Below are 12,813 nucleotides of genomic sequence, written 5' to 3'. Positions count from 1 at the left end.
GTCAACATAACACCACTTCATCAACATTAATTAAACTACACAGTAGTACCATAGTTGACCACAAGAACAGAACACTAAACAGTTGACAGAAGAAGTACCCAAACAATCTGCAGATTCAATCATTCAAGATAACACTTAACCCCATGAATATGTATGTATGTATGTATGTACTTGTGTATGATACATGTAGCTCAGCTTTCGTTACATTCCTATGACGTGGTACACTTAACCATAGTGGAAATTCAAGTTAAACTTCTCCATAATTAATTTTACCTTATAAGTTAAAACTCATACGGAGGAACAAAATTCAATGTTACATTTTACACTATTGGCGAAGTGCACCTAGTCTCCTTTAAACTTCTGAGCTTTCCACTTTGTGTATGTGTGTATTCTATGTATGTACATGCATTCTGTCATGACTATAGTGTTTGCAACTGCTTGTTACTGTAGTAACCAACTCCAATGTTTAAAAATTAATTTCCATAAGCTGATTCTATGATTAATAATGTATTGTAAAATAACACTTAACATTTCATTCACTCACACGTACATACCCCCATTCACTTATATAATAGTCAATTTAACCCATTGGTGCCTGAGCCAGTTTTTAGAAAAGGTCCCCAATGCCTGAGGTTTTTTGAGATAAGAAAATTTGAATGAAAAATTCAATATCTCAGCCTCTGGAACACATAGGGACATGGGACAAATTGCATTGAAAAGGTAAAATCCTCTGCTGTCACGGGATTATGATCATTCAGCATTAACACTAACACATATTCCTTAAAAAAAAAATCATACCTCATAATGAAATGATTGAAAAAAAATGTCATGTGCTTTCAGGATAATGCTTGATGCTGCTATTTATTATAGGCTATTTATTGCTACTGTTACAATAGCCGACTATAACTAAATCATAATAATCATTATTATTATAATTATTAGGCAGTCATTTCTGCCATAAATCAGGGGACATTTGTCTGATACAGCCACTTCCTCTCCCACCGGCGACTATGGCCGTTTTATTCCTCCAAACGTTATGCAGAGACCGATGAGCTATTTCATATCATATTTTGAGACGGGGCTCCACTTTGAGCTGGATGTGTGGACGCGCGTCTATAATCCGCATGTCTACCGTTGTCTGCCTCACCAATAGGCTATCACCATATCCGAAAGTTCTTCAGTGAAAATATTCTGAAATAGGCCTATCTAAAGGACGTGCTTCCTCTGATATTGGCAACTTCGCCAATTCCCCCGAGTGTCGGAGTGAACTTTTGGTAATGTCGGGGGCGAAATCTAGTTGACTGTCTATTTGGAAGCCACTCGCCCACCTCTTCATGCGGCCGCGGCAAATCACACTCCTGCTCTCTATCTAAAGGGTCTTCAATCATATTTCCTTTCCTCGATCGAAATCTGTTCATTACCTTTCAACTGAACGTCACGTTTGCTGTAACAGCATGTCTCGCGAACCACAGCCTTTTTTTTTTTTTTTTTACCTGTGTGAAATGACTAAACAATCCACGTCTGCAGAAGCGAGCATGGTTGATTTCGTTTGACATTTTTGTCGACAAATCAAACTTTTTTGCCACCACATGATCTTTAAAAAATCGAGAACACCCACCTCTTGTGTATTTGAACAAAACATTATGGATTGCATCGCCCATGCGTCTTGAAAATATTGACAAATCAATAATGTTGCGTAACGCAACAACCGGCATCAGGGCCAATGTTGCGTAACGCAACATCCGGCGTCAATGGGTTAATAACTCTGCCCTTAAAATTAATATGACCCCCTCTCTGCAGAAGAGGCAGCCATCTTTAAATAGCTAGCACACAGCCATTCTGCCTGCAGAATAGACTATAGACGAGCTGGCAACAGCTGTCGTAAAAGGTCGTAAACCTCCCCAGTACACAAATAGACTAGAATATTCTTAAAACACACACTACCCAACTATTATTTTGGGAGGGATACAGCTCTTATGTGGAGCTGCATGCATGCTGCAGGTGTGTGAGGGCTTTTATCATTGATTACATCATGAAGTTAAAAATGTATTGCTCTACGAATAGCAAATATGTCACCATATCTCATTGAACTCCATTGATTTTCATTGTGTTGCTTTCCATGATTACAATGACCCTAAACATACACCTAAGGCCAAAGTTGATTTTCTGGAGAGGTGAGAGTGATTCATTGATTAAGTATGACACCCGATCTGCGTATTTGAAGTGTTTTGAAGTGACTTATCTGCTCATTTTCACATTATGTTCGATAGGCGACAAAACTTTTGTCTTGTGAAAATCTGCCCTGTCTGTGTTCATTAAAGGGTCAATCTTTCCTTGGTGCATGAAATTTATTTTTGTACATTCATTTTCATTCGAGAGGGTTGTAGCTTTCATATGAGTGACTTCTGAAGCCAAGTGATTAATTGAAAGTCAGGTTATTAGCTGTTATTCCAAACAGATGGGTAGGCGACAACTCTTTTGGAGGCGAGTGTATGTGTAAAGAAAACTTGTAATTTGGCAGATTTTCAGTAAATAAGAATTTACCCTTACAGTATTAAAGACTTAGACAAGTAGGCCTATCTCCCAACAGTGTATGTGATAGAGCTTTTCACACTTAGGTGTCAAATGCTAGGCCGCAGCTTATAAATAGCTCACCAGCCTTGCGGCTTATACAGAAGACCTCAAAGAGAGACTGACAATAGAATATCCACAAATTTAGATCTTAACCTTAATAACAACACTATAACAACAGTAAACAAGTAGTATTATAACAGTTCTTTTAACCTACACTGCAACTTAAAATAAACACCATAAAACTTCATTAGACTTGTGCATGCGTGTCTTCACTGCCCATGCCACAACTTCTTAATTCCTCTACAAATACATAAAATTCACAGAAATAACTTATCAAAACCATTAGTCAAACTATACTTATCTTCCTCATGTTATGTGTCGTGTCAGAAGGCAAATTGCATCTTTAAATGCATTTTCTAGCAGCAGCTGACATGTGCTGTCTGTCCTACTTGCTTCAGCCGCCATCTTGGAAATGACCAAATGGCCCCTCTAGTCACATGGTCAACTGATGTCACTGATCCAGTGGCCCTCCCAAGGGACAGGAAACACCACAGGCCTTGAAAATCTCTGCAATACTGATAAAATCAATTAAGCCACTTGATAACTCACAAAAGTCAGTCAAATCACAATTTAAACTGTATGGTAAACATATGAACTCCACTCACCAATCCAGGAAAGCACTTTACTGAAAACAAAACAAAAATTGCTAGGAACTTTTGAGATAGACCATTAAACAATTTCTGAACAAAATTATTATCCAAAATTATTCAAATTATCTAATAAACTCTCCTGGCAAGCTCTGCCAAATATGTGGTGACTTTTTTATTAACCCACATTGCTAATTAAGATTATTAGCTGGGCCAATAAAATAGTCCATAACCCAATTTAATTAATAAGACTTAATCTGGGCTATAATGCCTGTTGCACAAGGATAACCATCTTCTGCTATCTGACTCGTGTATGTTTACCATTTACCAATTAATACCAAGTACTTATATTATTGTTATTATCACTATTATATACTTAGTTATTATTTAGTTAATTGGACCCAATCAGCCATAAGCATACATTACCCATCTTTGTGCAGGAGAACAGTGAAGGAAGCAGAAGCCAGGAAATCACAGGAGAAGACGAATGCCATTGCCATCAAGAAAGTTACATTTATTGATACATTGCAAGTGAGAAGAGCAATTCAGTTAACCCTTAGAATACCATAATGTAGCATAGTGCCTTTAGCATCAGGGCTTTAGCGCCCATCCGCCAAGCGCTTCCCCAGTCGTCCCCAGCTCTTCTTCTAAGTGTGAGAACGGTCTTGTTCTGAGACAGAGCACGAGGCCCTGCTCAGAACGCTAACCTATCCTGTCCCAACCGTTCTACTGAACTGCATCTGAGAACAGTATTTAAACCCCACAAGTGTATTACATCTTACAAACATGGTCAGAACATCAGTGTCTCAGTACAAGAATACATTTCACAAATATGGTCAGTTCAGCCTCTAACTGACTAAGTCAAATATGGAACTGGTCACTCCTGAGTATTGCATCGCCCAGACCAAGTGTCTGTGGCCAGTGGATAACCAACTCACTAATTTCAGCCCAAGTGGCTGTGTGACAATCGACACCTCTGTAGCTCAGTTTACGACAGCAGCTGTCTTTGGTGGACCCACAGAATGTCTCTAAAAGTGTATTGCTGGCAGAGAAGCACATTTGAGAGCAAAACCTCTGAAATGAAGATATTCTTCATGTGAAGATATTGTGTTAATTTCCAATAAATAATTGTAAATATTAATGAAGAAATGTTGGCAAAACTACGACAATATCGAATGGTGTTTTCGTCTATGTGTTCTAGATCTGAGACGCAGGGGTGAACAACCGGATTAAAACTGAGACTGGGGCAGGTAAATTCACCGCATCTTAACAGACCAAAAAAAGCCAGAACAAACATGGCAGACAGGGTGAAATTAGTGTGGAATGACGCGAAGCCCTTGTAGAGGGTGGAGAGGCAAGCGGCGAGAATGGTGCGCGTAATAGGTAGGCGTAAATCGGGGCTGGCGGGCTGTTGTTTGCGAATGCCCTTGAGTAGTAGCGAGACTCGACTGTCAGAGAAAGACGGGCAGTCGGAGCCGTTGAGTAATTTGTACATGAAATGCACACCTGATAGATAGACTTTGATCGTCGCGGGCTTAATTTTGAGAAATGTATGGGCGTGCGTAATGAACGAGGATATGGTGACGGGGTCGAAACGAGGAAAGGGAAGAGAATGCTGCGCATGGAACTGCTTGAAGCAGGACCAGGCAGTCCAATAGGACTGTAGGGTATTGAGGGAGAGGGCTTGGATGACTAGGTCGGTCGTGATGGGTTGCAGGTAACTCAGGGGGTGGTTCACGGGAAGATGGTCTCCGAAAATCTCGGGAGGCGCGTGGGGAGCGCGTCCGCATCTGGTGCCAAGGATCTGAATTTCTGAAATTGGAAACGAGAGAGAGAGTCAGCGATCTGATTGTGATGGCCGGGAATGTGTGCGGCTCGAATTATGAATTGGCAACTAGCTGCGGTCCATACTAGGCGCCTAAGGTACGGGGAGACTGTTTGAGATTTGGTGCGCGTGGAGTTGATGGCATTGACGACTGCCTCGTTATCGCTATGGATGAGAACGCTTCTAGTGCGCCACTCCTTTCCCCATACTATAGCCGCAAGGACTATGGGGTAGAGCTCGAACACGGCCGATGATGGGGCGTCTGCGCATCCTCTTAGGAACGCCTGGGGCCAGGTGGATGCGAACCAGCGCCCGTTGTAGTATCCCCCGAACCCCACTGAAGGGGCTGCGTCAGTAAACAGTTGCAGGTCTTCTGGAGATAAAACACAGTCATTGTAAAACAAACATAAACCATTCCATTCGTCTAAAAACAGTTTCCACAACCTGAGGTCCGCGAGACCGTGCGCGTCGATGTGAACAGTGTCAGAGAGCGACGGAACGGCCGAAGCTGCGGAGAGTAGGTGAGCTATGAAAGGACGACCCTGGGGAATCACACGCATGGCGAAATTTAGGTGGCCTAAAAGAGATAAGAGCTCCTGTTTCGAGTGGGAGGGCTCAATAAGGAAGGTTTCGATAATCACGGAAATTCTGTCTTTCTTCTCTTTGGGAAGCGCCATTGCAAATTCTTCTGTATCTAAGATGATACCGAGGAATTCCAGCCTTGTCGACGGCCCTTCGGTTTTCTCTGGGGAGAGGGGAATTCCCAGTTTTTTGAATACCTCAGATAGTGTGGTGATACCCGAGGCCGGAGGCTGAGACGTGGGGGTGACAACTAAGAAATCGTCTAGCAGGTGCACGAGTAATTTAATGTCGTAGTTATTTTGAAGTATCCAACACAGTGACTCCGAAAGCGTGTCAAAAATCTTTGGGCTGCTACGGCAGCCGAAGGTGAGGCGTACAGCGAAATACAGTTTCCCATGCCACCTAACGCCGAAGAGGTGCCAGAAGGCTGGGTTCAGGGGCATGACTTTAAACGCAGAAGTGATGTCCGCTTTGGCCAGCTGACAGTGGGGGCCAGCCTCCTTTATCAATTGTACAGCGCCATCTACCGAATGATAGTGTAACGAAAAATCATCATGGGGAATCAGACTGTTGATACTTGGGACGGCTTTCCCGTGGGGGGCAGACAGATCAATTATTAGCCTCTTTTTGCCGGAGTATTTGCGAGTGGCGATGCCAATAGGATTTACTCTATAGACGGGAAAGGGTGGTTTATCCAAAGGACCAATCATGAACCCAGCTTCAACTTCTTTACGGAGGAGAGACGAGACTGTGTCGGGGTCGGCCAGAGCCGACTGGAGGTTTTTGCACGAGAAAGATTCGGATGGTAGGGATACGACGCCAGGGTGGAAACCATGTGTTAGACCGTGAATTAGATAATCACAAAACTCGCGGTTTGGGTGAGATTCCAATTCTGATTGCAATAAAGGCACGACAACAGGAGAGGACAAGTAGCTTCTAGCTTGTTTATTAACGTTTCGCATAACCGGACAGATGGCCCGGGCATGGGCGCCCGCGCAATAGGAGCAGATGTGGAGATACCGGCAGGTGGAAACCATACATGCATTGGCGTTAAATCTCCTGCACACTTCGCGGCCTTTCCAGGAGAGCGAACTCCCGTCTGCTACGCTGGCTGGCGCAGAGGGAGCGCGAGGCACGGATGATGTCGACTTGGAGTAGGATTTAGAGCGGCGCTCTGACTCGACCAGTGGGCATTCACTAGAACCGTGGCTACGCCCGTTGCATAGGGCGCAAACGGTCGGCTTTACCCCTAAAAACACCTTGCTATACAACTCCAAATCGAGGGCTCCCCAATGCGGAATTTGATTAAAGATAGCTACTCTGGCGGCGGATTTAGCTGAAAATTGCCGGTGGTACGCGTAAAAGTGCGCGCCCCCGAATGAGGTGGCCAAACCTGCAATGATGGACAGGTAGCTGTGGAGCTACCCCCGTCGTAGGGGGAAGGCAGAGCATACTACTTCGGTGTAATGAGAAAATGCTACCGCAAACTCAGGAAAGGATAATATTTTAGCAGCTGGGCCAGATGTTTTAAGGGATACGACGACGTCCCCGCAATCGATATCCCTGTGAGGACTGGGGGTAGGCAGCGAGGGCAGGAGTGTGGAAAGGTCTACGTCGGCACCTGAAAGGATGAGGTCCCTCACGTCAGCGGAGACTGGCGGTGGTTCGAGTGAGGCGGCGTGGAGAGGAGGAGGTAGAAGAGTAGCGGTCTTCAGTGAATATGGTGGCTTGCGGGTGTGCAGCGCGGCTGCGCCCGCTGAATAAAAAGGTCCTGCGGGACCTGTCAGATCCGGCACTGGCACTCCGGGGTGGTGGGAAAAGGTAAAGTTGGGTAGGGTGGGAGCGGTTGGCGCGGGGCCAACCGGAGGGGGACAACCGAGGACTGCCTCGGTTGGGGGAGGTGGAGGGGGGAAGGAAAAGGGGGGAGGGGGGAGTTGCGACGCGGTCGCTATCGGAGCCGCCTGCGATCTGGTGTGCATTTGGTCTGGGCGCATGGTGGAACCGGATTGCGCCCCGAACTGCAGTGGACCCGTTTCAGCATCGCGCAGGTGATGGGGAAGGAAAGAAGGAGCAGTTGGCACGGGTGCCAATGGGATGGGGGCAGGGGAGGGGAGGGAAAGGGGGGGATGGGGGAGTAGCGACGCGGTCGCCACAGATGCTGTCTGGGGTCCGGAGGTATATGCATGGAAGGCCGGAGCCGACTGGAGAAGGGCCTGAGATGGGATCATGGCCGTAGGTTGAGGGCGGGGAAGAGGATAAGGCGCATGTGCCCTTGGTGGCAAATGTCGGCCGCTCCGACGCCGAGAGGGCTGGTGCGCGGCTAGCATGGCTCGAGAGACAGTGGAGGTGCATGGCTGAGCTTCGTTGTATTCGACTGCCTGGCTCGCGGGACGTTTCCCTCTAGCGCGACGCGCGCTAGGACTCTGTGTCGTCAGAGCATCGGAAGCGAAGGCTGTAGTCGTTCTGCTGGGTTCTTCCGGGTTGTCCCGGCGGCTGGTGTTAGGCTGGGCGCCAGGTTCAGAATCTGCCAGCAGGCGAAGGAGGTGGAATTTGCGATCAGAGCGATGGAAGGGTACCCCGCGAGAGTGGAGCGTGCTACGGATACGAGCCACCGTCCAATGGATGGGATCATCGCTGTTGCGCCCTCGGCGGTTCCTAGGTGTCGAGAGGGGTGACGCGGCCAAGCGTTGAGAGCCTCTCTGGGGAGCGGGAGAGGAGCGCCTACGGGGCCCAGTGGGAGGCGGTGTTTGACGGGTGGCTGGTCTGCTGGCGCGGGGTAAGGTGTTTGGAGCGGCAGCGGCTGGAACGTCCCGGGCAGTTGGCAGGTTATTAAACGATGAAGCGCGCGTGCGAGGTCGGAGCGGGGGTTGAGGAGTCTCGGGGATCACGGCTTCGATGTCATCCAGCTCGTTGGAGGAAGCATAGAGGTCGATTTCTTCCATGACGATGATAGATGCGGAGTGACTACAATTCAGACGGCCTTCGCGCATGACAGGTGAAAGAGGGAAGGAGGGATTTAAATATGCGCGAAGGCGGGCGCAAGTAATGACACCTGTCAATCACTCGCGGACTTCCTCCAGAACTACGTTTATATATAAACAACATTTATCATGCATTCATCAAGCTTAGCCAGCTTTATACAGTATGTGCGCTTGGAAAGCATTCAGCTCTCTCAATGTAGAGACCCAAGCTAACAGAAGTGGATGGAAATCTCTCCCAGGGTGTGTCTCACATCACGCACTTTTGCACTTCGGGCACTGTTTTTCAGTGCCTAGGGCGCTCACGCTGAAGAGTTCGGTTGAGCCAGGGCACTGAAAGTGCCAGGATGATCCCCTAACAATGGCGGACAAATGCAGTGCTTGAATGATGGACACTGCACGCACTAAACGGCGGCCATGTTAACAATGACACAGAGGAAATGTGACATTCAGTTCAGTAGAAGAGTTTGGTCAACAGTCTCCTAATTCTGCAAGTAATGTTAATGGGACACCAACCTTGTATTGTATGTGTGATTGTTGTCCTTTGGGGTGAAGGAAATGGAAAAACAAGCACCAGGCGCTGTGCATTGTAAACGGTAGCCAACTGATATTTTGGCGAGCTAATGCCATGCTCAGCCGTCACTTCCAGTCAGGGCACTGTGTATAGTGCTCAATTTTTTCCACGACACTATGCACTGAAGACCTCAGTGCACTGTGTGCACTGTGCACTAACTGCCAGTGCACTGACACAAGTGCGTGATTTGAGACATAGCCCAAAAAACACTCCTCCTGTATTTTTTTCACACTAAACTGAACTTTCCGTTGGATAGCCATCGTGGGTCATGCCAACTCCCCCTCTCTGGCCAACTCCCCCTCTCTGGCTATCTGCACTACATAGCAAATATAGGTCTGATGGCATTTGGTGGAGACATGAGGGGTGGAGACATGAGGGTCTGGTGGAGACATGAGGGCCCAGTAGAGACATGAGGGCCTGGTTGATGGCTGATGGGCTTACAAGGTGGAGAAGTGCCAACTTAACCTGCATGGGGATTTGAGGATGGCCCCCACTCACTTCAAAGCCTAAAGTGTACTACACTACACTACACTACACCATCACACCTAAAGTCTACTACACTACACTACACCATCACACCTAAAGCCTACTACACTACACTAGACTACACCACACTACACCAACACTTAAGCAATAAACCATGCAATAAACCACGTGGGTTATGCTCGATTGATAATGGGTGAGGGGAGTGGGGCAAACGTCAACGTGAAATCTGGTCAGTTTCATGTGCCAATCCCTCACAAATGCAAACACACACACACACACACACACACACACACACACACACACACACACGCACACACACACAAACACACACACACACACACTAGGGTGACCACCTGTCCGGACTTCGGCCGGACAACCCCGCCCCTTAACTATCTAACCTAGCGTCCTTGCGCAGTACCCGTGGCTTCAACTGGCTGACTCCCCGCCTTCGTGTCACTCCCAGACTTCGTGTCATTCTAAACAGCAGGCTGGAATGAGGAAGCTGCGCTGCCATCTTACCTCGACTAACTCGGCTACCAAAAACAGTTTTAGTTCTAAAACAAGATGTTTTGGGAAGGATTTTCGCATTTCATTACACCTACATCCCCACTCCGATAAAGGAGTCATCAGAACAACTAATTTAACGTTGTATCAGAGACAGTAGAGTAGGCTATACGATAGACAATCCCTCCGTTGATGTAGTCTGTATTTATTTCATCTTTTTTCATGCATGCATGATGTGCATAGCCTACAATTTATTTGAAGTACTTTACTGAAAGTAAATGTCAGGAGTGTGTTGATCAGCTGTGTTTTAAAACGAGAGGCAGCCGCTTCTGTCAGCATTTTTTCCCCCTGCAGACGCTTGGATAACCATAGCAACAGCACGAGCTCAAAATACAGAGAGCGCCCGTGCAGAAAGACGCTTTCTTTGCCCTGGTTGAAAAGTTATGAGAGCCCTCGTTGTAAATGCATTTAGCGGACAAACTTGCTTGCACTATGCGTTGCCAGTACAGCAATACAGTTAATTTGTTATGCAAAGTCTGGAGTAAAATCTGGAGTAACATGGTGGCCGCAGATATCACCAACACGACCAACTGTCAGTCTAGTTTGTGTCAATGACGTTGCCTCGCATCTCGAGGCCATAAGCACAAGGCGAGGAGGAGAGGAAAGACAAAGAGAGGGACACACGAACGTCGTAAACAGGTCGTAAAAACGGACCGATGGCCACCCTAACACACACACACACCCACACACACACACATACAAATACACATCTGACATAAACCTGGCAAAGCAGATAGCACCTGACATAGAAAAGAATATTTCTAAAAGGATTGGATGTACAAATGTGATGATAAACAATGAGTTTTATTGCAAATAGCTTTTATTAGAAATGGTACAATAGCTTGGAAAATGATCTAATATGATCTTATTCCACTGATGACAGATCATTTTGCTTTTGTCAAGTTTCTTTTCTTGATTTGAATTCATTTGGTTTTGTTTGAAGGAAACAAGACCAACATTTTATTTGGAGATTAAATTGACTGAAATCAAGTTAAACTCCATACTAAATTCAAGATGAATTTCCCATAATTGCTCTCAATAATGGACCTGTTCTACTTCCCCTTCATTTGCTAAGATGTCTTTTTCAAGTGTCAGAGACACAACACAGAAATAGAATCAGAAGGAAAAAAAGAAACTGATGCTGGTGGAGAGAGTTGCATAAAGAAAAATATTCAAACTGCAAGAACAAAAACACAATATGCCACGTCCAGTTTGAATCTTATAATATGTTTTAGCTGCCAGACAAAAGGATGATGTGACATAAAAGAATATGAGACATAAAAGACAAAAACGAGAGAGAGAGAGAGAGAGAGAGAGAGAGAGAGAGAGAGAGAGAGAGAGAGAGAGAGAGAGAAACAAAGTCCGTGTTTGGCCTGCACACTCTAATCACCAACCGCTTCCTCATCAAACCTCACAACAAACCAGCTGCACAATGCAAAGGCTGGATGTGCAATTACATTGTCTAGGTCTGGGAAAGCATCCGGAAGACTCGCAGAGTCCACAAAAACTAAGCCGAGCAAAACTTAAGAAAGAAAAAGAAACAAAGCATGAAGTTGCTCAATTTATTGTTGTGGAGAGTGAGAGTTCTTACGAGGTGAGGAAGTGCTGTGTAGGACATGATGTCCAGAAGTTTGAGATGAACGTATAAATGCAAACTGGTGGATGCAGCAAGTTCGGCTTCGGATTTTGCCCAGTTAAATGCTAAATTATTACCATATTATTATGATGATGAGGTTGGATTCTCATCACCATAATAATTGCCTACATATTCCGACCCATTACCTATTTACCACGGAATTGTCTGCCAGCTGGTACCACTTATGAAAAAAGCCATTTAAAAAAGAAGTTACTGTATGTCTTTAAAAAATACATTTTCCAGCCATTAATGTACATTTATATGATTTGCATGACAAAACGCAATTCCATTACGGCCACATTGTTATGAATGTCATAAGCTCAGTGCAAGCATTGTATTATCAGTGAAACATATTGTGAAATTGGAATATACATGGGTGGAACTTCTATTTTCAGAAGGCTTGGCATCCTACCACTGGTGTCCTGATAACAGACTGAGTGCACTGATACCATCTACACCTGATGGGTAAGACAGACAGAGTCCCAAGATACACCTTGGATAAGGGCACTCCAAGTCCTCAAACCTCTTGAACAGGGAAAGCAGTGCAGAGGAGGATACAACTGGCGGATGGCACAGTAGTACGACATGCACACTAAATACTGATGCACATTGGGATTTTCTGACACAGGATGCATGGCTCATTTGGTACAAGTTGAATCATTAAAAAAATATCTGGCAAAATGTGCTGAAATACAGAAAGACAGACAGACAGACAGACACACAGAAAACCAGCCAGTCAAAGAGTTAGACACTAAAATGATGTCTTACCTGTATTGAAGTCGGGGGGGTTGATGTGAACATGAAAGAGAAAAGAGAAAGAAATATATTTGTATTGGGTGTAATTAAGAAACTAAATTTCACACTCCACAGCAGTGACTCAACTATCAATCAGTCCCCTGGACAAAACAGCCTTTTCATTAGTAAACAGATACATCATACATGCAATT

The 12,813-nt window shown here is 45.5% G+C and overlaps 1 protein-coding gene across 1 annotated transcript; it reads right to left on the bottom strand.

The window, feature by feature from the left end:
- Positions 1–4,955: 4,955 nt before the first annotated feature.
- On the bottom strand, positions 4,956–8,551 carry LOC134444394 (uncharacterized). Its single transcript, XM_063193721.1, has 2 exons — positions 8,517–8,551; positions 4,956–6,249 (listed from the first exon to the last, which is right to left on the bottom strand). The coding sequence occupies exons 1-2, from the start codon at positions 8,549–8,551 to the stop codon at positions 4,956–4,958; spliced, it is 1,329 nt and encodes a 442-aa protein (XP_063049791.1).
- Between the last annotated feature and the right edge of the window lie 4,262 nt (positions 8,552–12,813).

This window comes from Engraulis encrasicolus, unplaced genomic scaffold, assembly GCF_034702125.1.
Source record: "Engraulis encrasicolus isolate BLACKSEA-1 unplaced genomic scaffold, IST_EnEncr_1.0 scaffold_54_np1212, whole genome shotgun sequence".
NCBI lineage: Eukaryota > Metazoa > Chordata > Actinopteri > Clupeiformes > Engraulidae > Engraulis > Engraulis encrasicolus.
Note: the sequence above shows the minus strand (reverse complement) of the source record. Positions and strands in the feature narration are given on the sequence as shown.

What these genes read in the sequence shown, in the direction of transcription:
- LOC134444394 (XM_063193721.1), bottom strand. Translation starts at nt 8,551, where the DNA reads ATGCTTCCTCCAACGAGCTGGATGACATCGAAGCC. An exon ending in AGCTGGATGACATCGAAGCC is followed by an intron (nt 6,250 to 8,516) that starts GTGATCCCCGAG and finishes CGGCAAAAAGAG; the next exon opens with GCTAATAATTGATCTGTCTG.